At 32.1% G+C, this 14,014-nt stretch overlaps 1 protein-coding gene across 1 annotated transcript; it reads right to left on the reverse strand.

The window, feature by feature from the left end:
* Positions 1-803: 803 nt before the first annotated feature.
* Positions 804-13,903, reverse strand: LOC145754652 (adhesion molecule nephrin-like). The gene is made up of 30 exons (XM_082570743.1): positions 13,798-13,903; positions 11,563-11,722; positions 10,468-10,568; positions 9,936-10,041; positions 9,617-9,733; positions 9,246-9,440; positions 9,005-9,142; positions 8,813-8,934; positions 7,622-7,787; positions 7,386-7,500; positions 7,142-7,313; positions 6,791-6,904; positions 6,218-6,436; positions 5,983-6,101; positions 5,604-5,744; positions 4,859-5,265; positions 4,649-4,770; positions 4,415-4,577; positions 4,168-4,330; positions 3,931-4,088; positions 3,737-3,857; positions 3,319-3,515; positions 3,206-3,238; positions 2,976-3,104; positions 2,633-2,743; positions 2,453-2,526; positions 2,291-2,375; positions 1,908-2,207; positions 1,343-1,788; positions 804-1,230 (listed from the first exon to the last, which is right to left on the reverse strand). The coding sequence occupies exons 2-30, from the start codon at positions 11,615-11,617 to the stop codon at positions 937-939; spliced, it is 4,683 nt and encodes a 1,560-aa protein (XP_082426869.1). The 5' UTR covers positions 11,618-11,722; positions 13,798-13,903; the 3' UTR covers positions 804-936.
* Between the last annotated feature and the right edge of the window lie 111 nt (positions 13,904-14,014).

The following is a 14,014-nucleotide window of genomic DNA, read 5'->3' on the forward strand; positions in this document are numbered from 1 at the left end:
CAAACATAACTGCAAAAAATCTGGTTTATGTTTAATATAGTCTGTAATCTTTCTATATAACCAACAACAATTCTGCAATCGTAGTTGTAGATAATTAGAACTAATTAATTAATAAACATGTGAACAAACTGACACACAACCTTTAATTGCAAGTTTGCACAACACGTGGGAACGTAAACAAACAGTCGGACAGTACGATAGTCTAACATAACAAAAACAACATACTGTCAGACTGCAAAAATATATAAACAAACTGACAAGTTCGAAAAGTTGGACCAAATATGAAAACCGTTTCTAAATTTAGTCTTAAACTTATAAATAACTATTCTGGGATTTGTTACACTTCGTTATCTAATTCATAACTCGATTAAATTCAATTTTCGTTGCATAAAATTCGTTTAAAAAAAACTTTTTTGGTCCGAACTCTAGAAATGTCAATCTTCGTCAGCGTGAAAGGCAGGCGACCGATTGACAACGTCAAAACACGTGATGGGTTGAAACGCTGTGATTGGCGGGTGGACGTCATAATCACCAGACCGAATCGGGAATTTCTATTTTTTGTAACACCCATATTTTAAGAGACCCAGACTGACCATATTTAGACACAACGTTATTTTAAAAATATTAATTATTTAAATACCTAAAACTGTAACACTTATTATGTTCGAAAGTTTATTTAAATTTCAAACAAAAATATACAAAAATACATCTTAAATTACAACATTTTTAAGTTAAAAATACAATATTAACAAGTCCAAATTTTTATTCTAAAGCAAACCAAACTTAAAAATAATAATGGGGCAAGGATTATCATGTAGTTGATTTGGAATAATTCAATTTTTGCAACAAGATAAAGCACTTTTACCAGCATTGGAATGATATTATGATTGAAGAACGTGAATTTTTGAAGGAAATTTACGCGGAATAAAGCAGAATTTAGACAAACAACGCGGCCCCCTCGCTTACATTCACAAACACGGCAGTTTTGGGTTCAACTTTCTGATTGTTTTCACTTGACAACAGTTTTTCTTTTTCTTTTATTTCATCTCGGAATTTGACAGGCGGAGAGAGGGAAGGGCGACTCTGTTGCGGCATCTCGCGGTTAGAGATTCCAAACAATTGATTTCCATCCGATGGTGACGTAATAAGGGGATGAGTCGATGACGTATGCGAGGAGATCGAACCACGTGACGAGATGCTCGATTTAGGCTTAATGACGTCATTTTGAGGCTAAGAATAAATTAGAAAAGTTAGTTGAACCGTTGTAGCCTTATCTAACAACAAAAACGTCACAAACACAAATAATGACGTCATAAATAATACAATATTATTAAATTCTTACTTGTTTTTGTTTAATCGAGTTATCCGAAACCGAACTATCTGATGAAACCCAACTTTCTCGAACACTTGCGTAGTTTCCCTCTTTGTGACGTAATTGGGGAATTTTGGTGACGTCACAACTATCAACCAACGACGCGCGATTGGCAGCTTCGACGCTTGCTCGAATCTTCTTCATTTTTTCCTCTATGACGTCATCATTGAGATCCCTGACGTAAAGGCCGCCATTACACTTTTTGACGTCAGTATTTACGCTCACGGCGTACATGGAATCGTCGTAGTTTTTGGTGTCTGCAAGTGGAAGTAAAGGAGAGTAGTTGGAGCCCAGGTGCGCCATCTCGCGGTCGTTAATTTGAGAAACAAACGGGGTTTGAAATACGGGGATTGTTGGATGATGTTGGCGGATCATACGAGCCGAGTTTAAGGTGTGGTAAGAACGGGGTTGGGTTTCTAATAAATAAATAAATTATGACGTCATTATTATTGAGGATAAACTAAAAGTTAGTTAAAAATGACAAAAACACTTAAAGCTAGCTAACCAGTAATATAAAATGTAAAATCAAACTAACCAATTTTATTTCTATCCGCTAAGTGTCGCATTGTCTCACTTCCCCTCAGACCACGTGACCATATCTCCTCGCTACAGCGATTACAGTCAACCTCCCAGATAGGGTCCTGGGGCGACGAATAATCGTTCGAAAGATAACCTTGATCCCGGAAATTATCTGGATCACTGCCCGAGGAAAACGAGTGTTTTCTCCGCGGACTTAGGTTTTTGTTCCCGATGTTTTCAGGTAGATTCCAAGATGGACGTTGTGGTTGTTGTTGGTGGAAGACAACAGCGTCAGCGAAAGATCGACTTCTTGGGTCTACAATAGAAATAAAATTAAACCTTTAAATTGAAAAAGTTTAATTAAACAAAAAATATTTTTAAAATGGATTAACTTTTTACCTGAAAATTCGTCATGCATGAGTGAGTTTACGCTGGTGTCACGTGACGTGAATCTGTTCGGGCGATCAATAAACGTTGAAAAATTCTGAAAAAAAATATTTTAACAATAAAAATTTGTTTGTGGTTCATTTAATATAAGCATAAAGTTTTAAATTTACTCACGTGATGTGTTACGTCATTAAGACCACGTGGGTGACTAATATGCATGAGTGGTTCTCGGTGAGCAGATAAATTATCTAAAATAAAAAAAAGAAAATTTAAAATTAATTCTTAAATATTTAAATATACAAAAGGTTTTACTAATGACGTCACAAATTGTTTTATTTATGACGTCACACTTACCGAGATCGCTCTTGCTTTGAACGAACGAAGACTGGGCCCTGTTTGGGGAATTCCCGCCCCCACTAACACTCGAGTTTGGGGTTGGAAGGCTGATCGTTTCAGTGTTTATACCTGGGTAAAATAAAAATCAAATTAAATATTATATTACGAGCCAAAAGGTTTCGGGTTCGAACCGCACCGATGCCACACTATTCGCCCTTGAGCCCGGCGTTTACGGATAGCCCAAACTCGTCACAACTGTACACCCTTCCCCAATAAAATATTAAACCCTTTACCTTAGAGTGATATAAAACAATATGATAATAAATATAAGTTAAAAAATAAGAAACTTTGTTTAACTTACTTTGAGGTTTCTTTGCTTTTCTTCCTTTAACTTTTCTCGAGAACAAAATAAAAACCACGATTAAAATGAGGATAAACACCCCACACGAGGTCGCAATAAATACCACGCTGGAGGACGAGAAACTCACAACTAAAAAAAAATCAAAATTAATTTTCTGAATATTATAACTAAGATATTTCACCGACGCTAGAACAATAATTTTATTATGACGTCATAAATAACCAACTAACCTGAATCGTTTTCAGAAATTGACGCTGATTCTTCTAAAAAATAAACATTTTTTATAAAAATATTTACAAATATGGTTCATATTGTGACGTAACAAAAATGACGTCATAATTACCTCGGGTTGTGACGATGATGACGTCAGAAACTTGACTTTTTCCGTAGAGATTAGTCGACCACATTTGGAACAAATACGAAGTCTTGGGGGTGAGACCACGGACAGTGTACGCCCTCTTGTGACCAGGGATGTTTATTTTAACCCAGCCAACGGTGTCGCTGTTAGCTGGTTCTTTGTTGTTGGTGGTGCTTGGTTTTCTACAATAAGAAAAAAAAAAACAGTCAAATGCTGTAGTAGACAGGCAATAGTATTGAATTATAAGTCAAAGGTTTTTGGGCTTGAGCCCCATTAATTCTAGTCTTTGCCCTAGAGCCCGGCGTTTTCAGATAGCTCACCCACGTCACAATAGCACACCTTTTCTAATGAAAATATAAAAACTTATCACTTTAAGGTTAAAACTTATAGGACAATCTCTTACTGAATATATTGAAGCATGAAAGTTTGTCTCACGCCTCCATCGAACCCTGGTTTCCATGACAACTCGACCGAATCGTGGGAAATATTCGTGGGAATTATTTTACCGGGTGGATCCGGAATTCCTGAAAATAATAAAATTTGTTAAAAAAACACGTCACAATGACGTCATAACTTAAGAAAAATTTTAATACTCACCTCTTGGTACGAGCCTTATAATTGTGACGTCATCACCCAGCGAGTTTGACGCAATACAAGCAAACGCTTCATCTAGCATAACGTCATCAACATCTACTGTGACGTATAAGGAGCTTGAGTATACGTCATCACCTAAGCTTGCATAATCAATCACGTATCTACAAAAAAAAGTTCAAATTTTTAATTAATTACTCCAATTAGTTTTAATTTTTTAATTAAAATTAAATTTTTTTTTACTTTTTATTTCCTGATTGGATGATTTCGTTGTCTGGGGATTTCCATTCGAACGTCACGAGTGGATTTCCTGTTGCAACACACTCGAGGTCGATCCTACGAGATCCGCTAGGTGGAGGTCGAGCAACCTTAGATGGGGTTTGGTCTCGGTCTATAGTAGCTTTAACTAAAGATAAATACAAATTTAATTAAAATGTTTGTTAATTAATTATTAAATTAGTTTTTTTTAATTTTCTAAAAAAATTTTTACATTCCACATCGAGGTTAAAACCCCTTCTCCCCGAGTTCCCAATTCCATTGCTCGCGATACATTCGTAATTTCCACGATCCAGTGACGTCACGTTTTTGATAACGAGAGTGCTGACGTCGTCTTTCATCGTGATATCATAAAGAGTTCGTTCGGGGTTCGAAATCTGAACAAAAAAAGTTTAATTTAAAAATGTAAAAATTTAGAAATTTAATTTTTAATTTTTTTTTTATTCACTTTTTTGATCCAGTTCACTGAGACTGTGGTGAGTGGGTGCGAGTCTATTGTACACGTCATTGTGACGTCATCACCTACGTTGGCCTCTGATGGACCTGTGACCTCTACAACTCTAGCAGAATCTAGAAAAAAGTAAATTTAACAAAATAAAAAAAATAATTTAATAAAAATTGAAATTTAATCTGCTCCCTAGAGGTCGCAATGACTCACAGAAAACGTCGATTGTGACGTTGGCTTGGGAAGACCCCTTGCTGTTGATTACATTCACTTGATACACTCCCGCATCCGATAATCGGACATTCCGGATCCGAAGTTCTCCCTCCCTGCTTGACCACGACACCCTTCCTTCATTCTGAACCTCGTGTTTCTGTAGTTCATTCTGCGGGAAATTTAAACCTCTCGCCCCGCTGATTGTGTCTGATATCTCCCGGGGTATATATCGCCACCACGTGTATGTGACGTTGGCGGGGTTAGCTTGAACCGGGATGAAAATAAAAATTAAATCTTGGTTTTCGGTTGCGTTTATCCTCATTTTATCCCCCGCTAATATCGGGGCGAACTCGACGTTTAGAAGAATGTTTCGTTTTAAAGGTTTTAATAAAGCTGGATGAGATGCTCTAAAAGACAGAAAAAATAATTAAATTAATACTAGAATGTAGATATTACCCACAATGACTAATGACATAGAATAACAGAATTACAAGTAGTTATAGGAGCTAATTTTTAAGTTTTTGATTGCTATAATATAGTTGCAACTAATATTTTAAGTTTAAGGCATTAAAAGCCGAGAGGTTTTGGGTTCGAGTCCCACCAACGCCACACTATTCACCCTTGAGCCTGGCATTTACAGATAGATTAAACACGTCACTACAGTACATCCTTCCCAAATAACGATTTAACAACAAACAGCTACAATTAAAAAAACTTTACAGATTTAAATTTCCCGCCAACTTACCGGCACGTGATCTTAGTTTTGTCGTCCTTGTAAGAAGGAAGAAATCTTATCCTACTAGTGGAGATAAAACCTCCATTTTCTCCTAACCTTTGACCCACATTATCGTAAATCTTGGACGACATTATTACGTCATCATGATACCTAATTCAAAAGTTGAAAATAGGTTAATTAATATTTATATAATTAATAAACAAAAAAGAAAAACAAATTATTCCTAAAATCTTAAAAACCAAAAACTTGAAAATTGGGTTAATTAACAACTTATTAATTAATTAATAAACAGAAAACGAAACAAAATACTACTTTAATCTTGGGTCACCACAAGTTAAATTTAAATAATTTAATAACTTAAAAATAAGAAAACAAATTAAATCTGTACCAGGCAATTTGTGCTGCTGGGTTGCTGGATGAAGTCTCACAAGTTAAGCTCATGTACTCCCCGCTAGTTGGCGCCGCTGGGTACTGGACGATCGACGAACTTCTCGAACCAAATAAAACCTGAAAATTAATTAAGTAATTATATTCACTGTGATTACGTCATAATATCATTTATAACGTCATTTTTCATTATAAGATCGTCTTAATCTTAACTTTAACTATTACGTCATAATTACCTTTAATGAGACGTCATCACTCTTCGGCACGCTCGAAGCCACGTGATGAGCTTGACATTGAATTTTGGCGCCATTTTGTGAGGAAAGAAGTTGGAGTTCTAGAACGCTGCAGGTTTGTTCGTCATGGGTACAAGCCCCCGATAGGATCTTAGTCCCAGGCTCGCTTATGATTGGTTGACCGTCACGTGACCAAGTCAGCGTAGGTGATGGACTACCGCCCTAAAAAACATAAAATGTTTAAAGTTTGCGGAATCTTGTTTTTTTTTTGTTCCAGTTGGGATTAAATTGAAACCAAAATTAAAACATTTCTGAATACCGTGTTTATTTATAAGTGCTACTACATTATATATATATAATAAAACTTAGTGAATGATATAAACATATATATATTTATGTCCAATTATAAGCCTACAAAATACATAAAACTGCAGTTTATGGTGCACAGATAAATTATCATGGGTAAATATTAGTTGAGAGTTGCGACTATATTATGACAATTAAAACCCGACTGTGGGTCGAGCTTTCGACCAATATTACCCCAGTATATTGTTAATAAAACATATAATTCAGTACCTGAGCCGTGCACTTAATCTGAATAGTTTTCCCTTCTTTGAGTTGGTCGTTGTTTGAAAGAATTTTAACTTTTATTCCGCTAGGTGGATACAACATCTTAATCTTTGTGGAAACCTGAAAATAAATAAACGTTTAAAATATTGGCAACTTTAACATGTATTTAATTGTTTTTAGTTAAAATAATTAGTAATTAAGTTAATTAATAATTAAAATTTTAATTTTTTTGATCACTATTTTTTTAGCATTTTAAATTAAATAAAATATTTTGTAACCCCTAAACCTAAAAAGTAATTAAGTAATTAGTAAAAATTATTAATTAAATAATTAAAAACATTTTTTCTAAATTTTAACCTGTCTTTTAAATCCAATATTCTTGATTTGTGCGTCACAAGTGAACACCTTTGTGACGTCATCAAGTTTCACGACAGCAATCGTGAGAAGAGATTTCGTGAAACGACCTTGACTCACGCTCGTAATTACCACCGCATCACCGTGATTCGTGATAGGTTCGTTGTCCACCAACCTGGAGAAAATAATATTAATTAATTATCATCTAATTAACAAAATACAATAATTAAAAATTTTAAATATTTACCAAGTTAATCTTGCTGGAGGGTTACTTTGTGACGTCATACAAGAAAGTCGAACCGTGGTGTTCTCGAACGCGCCCTCAGCTGGTCGTTGTGCGACTTCGACATTTTCTGGCGGAACTAAATTGTGACGTCATAAGTGTAAGATTAATAAGGTAAAACAATCCAAAATATTATAAACAGATAAAGCATTACGTCACTTATATTAATGTGACGTCACAGAAAGGGAATCTTGACTTACAATTAACGTCGAACGTAAAGTTGGTTGTCATGGGAGTAGAAAGCGCGGGACTGGTTGCTAGACACGTAACCACTTTGCCGTGGTCGCTAGGGCGAATCACGTGACTTAGTGTTGATTGGGTTCGATCTTTGAAAAGGGAAACCACCCCAGATATTTTCTCATTACCCTGAAAAAAAATAAAAATTATTTCAAACTTTGAGCTTTCGACCCTCCTTAAAGATAAAGAAGCACGTGACCTCATGTAATTATGATATCACAATTGATAAAACATAGTTGCGGATAACACGAAGATTAGAATGACAAAATATTAAATTTCAACTCCCTTTGATTTCAATTTAATTTTATCGATTTAACCACACTTAACATATAAGTAACTCTTAACCAACAGCGGCACGATTTAAGACAAATTCTACAAGGTTATTTGCAGAATATGGCATGTAAAGAGTTACTTAAAACGCTGAATTATGTTTCCTTGTGTATAGGGAGGTAGAAATTAGATTTATTGTTTAGAGATTATTTGATGTCAAAACATTTCTATTTATTTAAACACAACTTATCTGATAAAGATAAACTTGTTAGAGTGGTATTTGTCTAATATTAATATAATTTTTTTACCGAATTTACATATTTCCGAAAAAAACTAAAAAATATTTGAAAATTTTATTTTTAACCGAAATTTAGATCAAGAGCTTTTTTAAAATTAAAAGAATATTTTTTACAGAACGGTTAGGGGTAAAAGGGGGTTAATAAAAAATGACGTATAAGCGCTAAAATGGAGTTTTCGGTCAAATTTTATTCGGTAAATGACTTTATTTTATTTAAAACAAAATTGACGAAGCTTAAAAAATTTCTTCCGCGAAAAAAATCGATTTTCTATTTAAAGGTGAAAAGCGCGGATGAATACACAAGCAGTGATATTTCGCGCATGAATACGTAATCGATGCAGATCAATGATGTAACAAGTTTGTTAATATTACGTCATAATCTACTTTGATCCCTCATTTTACGGTAATCAATCAAGTTTAATTTAAAAATTTTTTTAATTTTTTCGAAGAATTAAAATTAATTATTTTGATCTTAGATTCAAGACAAATTATATTCAACCAAGTCTTCAATTAATTAAATGTTTAATTAACAAATATTTGAAAAATTATTTTTTTTAATTTTTTGGATAAAAAAGTTTGAACTTACGATCATCCATGTAAGAGTTGCTCGGGGATTTCCCCCAGTACTTGTACACGTCATAGTGACGTCACTGCCAGCAACAATGGAACCGTCGGGTTGACCTCTTATGATTGGTTGATTGGGAGGGTCTAAAAAATAAAAAAAATTTAAAAAAAAATTATTTTTACAAAAAAAATTATTATTGTCAAAACAACTTACACATGACGATTAAAATGGCCTTGGTAACCATGGGTTTTGTGGTTGCTATGTGTGACGTCATACACTGAACAATGGTGCCATTGTCTCTGATTGTTGGCGTCCACGAGATAAAACTTTTTGTCGTCAACAATTTCGAGTCTGGATAATTTAAAATTTTCATTTCGTTAAAATTCTTTAAAAGTCAAAAAAATACAATTTTTAATTTAAAACTTCCACCGCTGAGAATCGAATCCAAACTCACCAATTTCCCTGATCACGTGATTATTTCCTATGACGTCATGACCTCCGATTCGCCATCGGATCTGAGCTTCCGGTTTGGTGTCGGTAACCAGGCAACGCAACGTCACAGGTTCGCCGTTCATGACCGAAATGACGTCAGCGGTGGAAGAGATGACGTCACTCGAAGCAGAGCTGATGACGACATCCTTTGGTGGAACTGGAATTAATTAATTTTTATCTGTTAATTGGATTAAGAAATAAACAAATAAATTAAATCGGAAAAGTCACTTAAAATGACGTCAATTACTATATATGACGTCACAATCCCTGTGTATTGTAAAATCGACATCAAAATAATTTAAAACTTAAACTAATTAATTAATTAATATTTACCGAGCACGTTAAGGTAAGCAGGCCTTGAACTAAGTTTAAATTCTCTTGTGTTAATCTGACATTCAAATCTTCCATCGTCGCTCAATTGAACATCGCGTATTTGTAAGTTGAACATCCCTGCAATAAATATAACAAGTTTTATTGTAAAATAAAATATAATTTTAGTGTAAAAAATAAAGAATATTTAGATGTTATATTAATATATATTTATCCTCGATGTGAGAGGGCCGACTTTACAACCCAAACATAGAGTAACATCAGTTACTCTGACCCAGTTTTACTAATACAAATTCAACAATTTAAGTTATAGTTTTTTTACCGATTTGATCTGACACCAAACTATATCTTGAGATTGGTGATTTCCCGTCTATGAAACTAAGAATAAATCGATCTTTGTTCCATAAAACATCGCGGCTTAAAATCCTCTAAAAATTTAAAGTTGAGTTGAATAAACTTGGGTGCAAATTCATTTTAACAATTAATTGTTTGCTAGCTCAAAAACCATTTATATTATTTTTTATGTATATCTTTATCCTTAACATAGAGTAACAACAGTTACCTTGACCAAGTCTCGAGTTGCCTGTGCTAGTTTGAAATATTATATAGATTATAATTGCCCAGTAATTATGCTGCTGATTAAGTGTTGGCTCAACAGAAGTTTATATCGTTTATAGCAACTTACTTAAGGGTGCTACAACATGAGAGCAGTAGGAATCAAACCTTAAACCTTATGTAGTAAAGCCAAGTGTTTTAACCACTACAACATAACATATAAAGATACAAGGGTGCGAGTCGTTAAAAAAACAATTATTAGATTTTATAATTGTTGAAACAAAGCTCATTGTTTTTACCGTTGGTGTGTCCACGTGACATTGAATTGTGACGAGATTCGTTCCTATGACAACAGTGCGGTTGCTTGGTTGACGTAGGAAGCGGGGATTTCCCAAAGTAACTACAAAACAAAAAAAATTAATAATTTTTTATTGGTCTATGTTTTTGTTGACCGAATTCGGCAAAACTGACAGATTTTGACCCAAATTCTCGAATCTTCCGCCTAGGATTAAATTCTCGAATATCCTTTTATCTTTATGACGTCACAGTAGGGTCTTTATTAAAACACGACTTTAATAACTAAGCGCGCGATGTTGACAGCCACGCAGCGTGATTCTTATTGTGTCGTCATAATCGAATATGGAACAGTGAAGTTGTGAGATAATCACCCGCTGTGTGACGTCACAAAGAGTCGCGGAACGAGTTTCAAGTCATAAAGACGTGGTTACGTCATAATGTGATGTTTATGACGCAAAAACTCAGGTTATAAAAATCCTAATTACGAAAACTTTCACAAACTTTAAAATATTTAAAAAAATAATATTTTGAAACAAGTTTAAGGTTTGTTAAAAGTTAAATCCTTCCCACAACTTTCCTAAATTATATGAAACCATGAAAAATATTATTTAAAAAAACCCACAATAAGAACATTTATTTTGATATTCTATATATTTATTTTTAAATTATAATAAAATATTCTTTTTAGCGACCGAATTGTTTAGAAACTTTGATTCTATTTACAGAATTACAATTCAAAATACAAACAGCAAAAAATTTCTGTTTATATTTAAAAATAAAAGTAAATTTTCGCATAAAATGGTCACTTATATTTTTATTCTAACGTTTCTACTATTTAAAGTTTAAATACTTGCTTTAAAATTAATTAAAAAACTGTTTTTTTTTAAGGTTGAATGTAAGATTGCTTATACTAAAAAATTAAATTATTTTATTGTCCATTAAAAACTTAAATTAATTCTAAAAAATCTGTCAACTTTAAACCAACATCTTGCTAACTCGGTCGCTAATTAAAACAACAATTAATGGTTGTGACGTCACAACAGTTAGATCAATATCCTGATTTATAACAATGGCGATTGTCTTAAACATTTTCTTACCTTGTACAAATCCTAACGTGAAAAATATTCCGAAAATGAATGTATTCATCCGCATACTGGAAATTATTCCTTATAGCGTGATGACGTCACCAGCATATGACGTAATATCCAATATTTTTAATCCGTAATTTACAATCTGGTTTTCACGTTTAATTAAGATCTGAAAAAAATAAAAGTTTGAGTTAAAATAATAATACTTACCTAGAAATATTTCGCGCATTTTTAAAGGATTTTAACATTTTAAATGCAAATAAAACAGTTTTAAATTTGGAGTAAAACTGGTAGACTGGGTAGAACTTCTTTTTGCTTAAAAAAAGAATTTTTTTTGTAACTATACATTTTAAACTTGTTAAACATTTTAAAAGTTTAAAAAAATTGTTGAACAAAATATAACAAAATTTGACTAAAAAATCACAATTAACAGGTTAAAGTTTTAAGTAATACTCGGCATAACTTTATTCTGTTTAACTGGACAAATATATTTTAAAACATTCAAAAAGTTAAAAAATAATTGTTAAATAAAATATGAAAAATTTTACTAAAAACTACATCTACAAAACCTTTAAAACTAACATCCCATTTAAAACAACATAAACCTGTTTCTATAACTGTTCTATCCTTACAGGTTAAAATGCTAACTTTAAAACCTTGCATACTTGCCACGCGACCTCGCGAATTTAAACAAACGAACAATTGTTCATCGTTCGATTGTCGCTGCAAGGAGAAGACGAATTATGACGTCATAAAACCTTCCAAACACCAAACTCTAAAGTTATTACTTAATTATAGGATGCAAAAAGTTTTAAAATTTTTTGGTTAAACAAAAACTTATTTTAAATAAATATTCGCAAAAAAAGTAATATTTTATTGTAAATATTTTCAAAACCCTTTTCCTAAAATATAGAAACAATTCCAACTTCTCTTATTACTCAGGTTTAATTTTAAACGATTTAATTTATTAAATTTTATTTCTTTTCTTTTAATTTATCATAAAAGTAAATTCTGGGACACAATTGAAACTGAATTGACATCAATTAAGATGAGGATCTGTTTTAAATCAAATTTTTATCGCCTTTCTCTTTTTTTTGCCTTTTTCTTTTCTCTCAAACTGAGATAACTCTGGAGTTTAGATTATGGAAAAAAATCTTGGAAAAAAAAATTGTTTTCGACTTCAAAACTTATCGATAAAGAATTTTGAATTTAAAGTAAAAACAAAGAATTTATTTTTTTTTAAATTTTTTAAGAGTTTTTTAAATAAATTTAAACATCCCTTAAAAAATTACTATTTAAAAAACTAAAATCATTAATACCATAAACCTTTCTCTATCTGTAAAAATTCTTAATTTAAATTTATTTTTTTAGACTTTTAAAATAAATCACCAAAAAAACTTTTCATTAAATTCCTACTGCGCAATAATTACCTTTAAAACCCTGACATGCTGTTTATTTCTACCTCGTCTATGCGTTCATAATTACGTGACAATCAACTCTATATGTCGTCATAGCTGCATACCACTTGTTTAATTATGACATCACGATACCGATTATAAAAACGTCGAAGTGTGACGAATTTAACAAAGTTATTTTAACACAAGATTTTTCGCTAACGACGCGACGATATTTCTACCTCTTATTACGTCACAACCACTTCCATATTAACCAGACAATAAATTCTATGACGTCATAAATCATATACATGTAAGTCTACAATATACAAATAAAATAATTTGTGGATTTTTGAGTTTTAAGACCACGTTGCTATATACCTATATTGCTGGTACTAACTACTTTTGAATCAACATTTACCCAAATTCTGTAATATTATTAAACTAACTTAAACCCTTAAGCTGTAATAAAGCAACTACAAAAATTTTAAACTAACTTAATAAATCGTTTTGTTTAAAAACTTAAAGTTAAAGTTGTTAAAAATATTCATATTATTAAAGCTATATTATTAAATTAACTTAAACACTTTTTAAATTCACCATTAATTTAACTTAATAATTTTTTTTATAATAAACCTAAAAAGCAAAGTTAAAAATTGTCAAAAATAACTTAATTTAACAAACTACCTTTTAAAATATAAACGGTCTGTAGTATAAGTAAACCAACTTAAACTATTCAGCGTTTATTAACCTACATTTAACAATTTTAAACTAACTTAATAATATATTTCGCTAATAACTTTAAAGTTATGTTAAAATTCGTCAAAAATAACTTATTTAAACAAACTACCTGGTAGTGAAACAAAGTTGATTTCCTTAAACACCCTATGTTAGAAAACATAAAATTAGTTGTTGCCAGTAATTACTTGAGACATTAGAATCATCCTAAAACAAATCCCATGTGACCCTGGAATCAATAAATTAAATTTGATAAATTTATGGCCCAACAATATGTTAACAAATGTAAACAGATTCAAGATTTATGATTTTTAAATGAAAAAAATGAA

Source organism: Corella eumyota, chromosome 6 (genome assembly GCF_963082875.1).
Source record: "Corella eumyota chromosome 6, kaCorEumy4.1, whole genome shotgun sequence".
In the NCBI taxonomy this organism is placed as follows: domain Eukaryota; kingdom Metazoa; phylum Chordata; class Ascidiacea; order Phlebobranchia; family Corellidae; genus Corella; species Corella eumyota.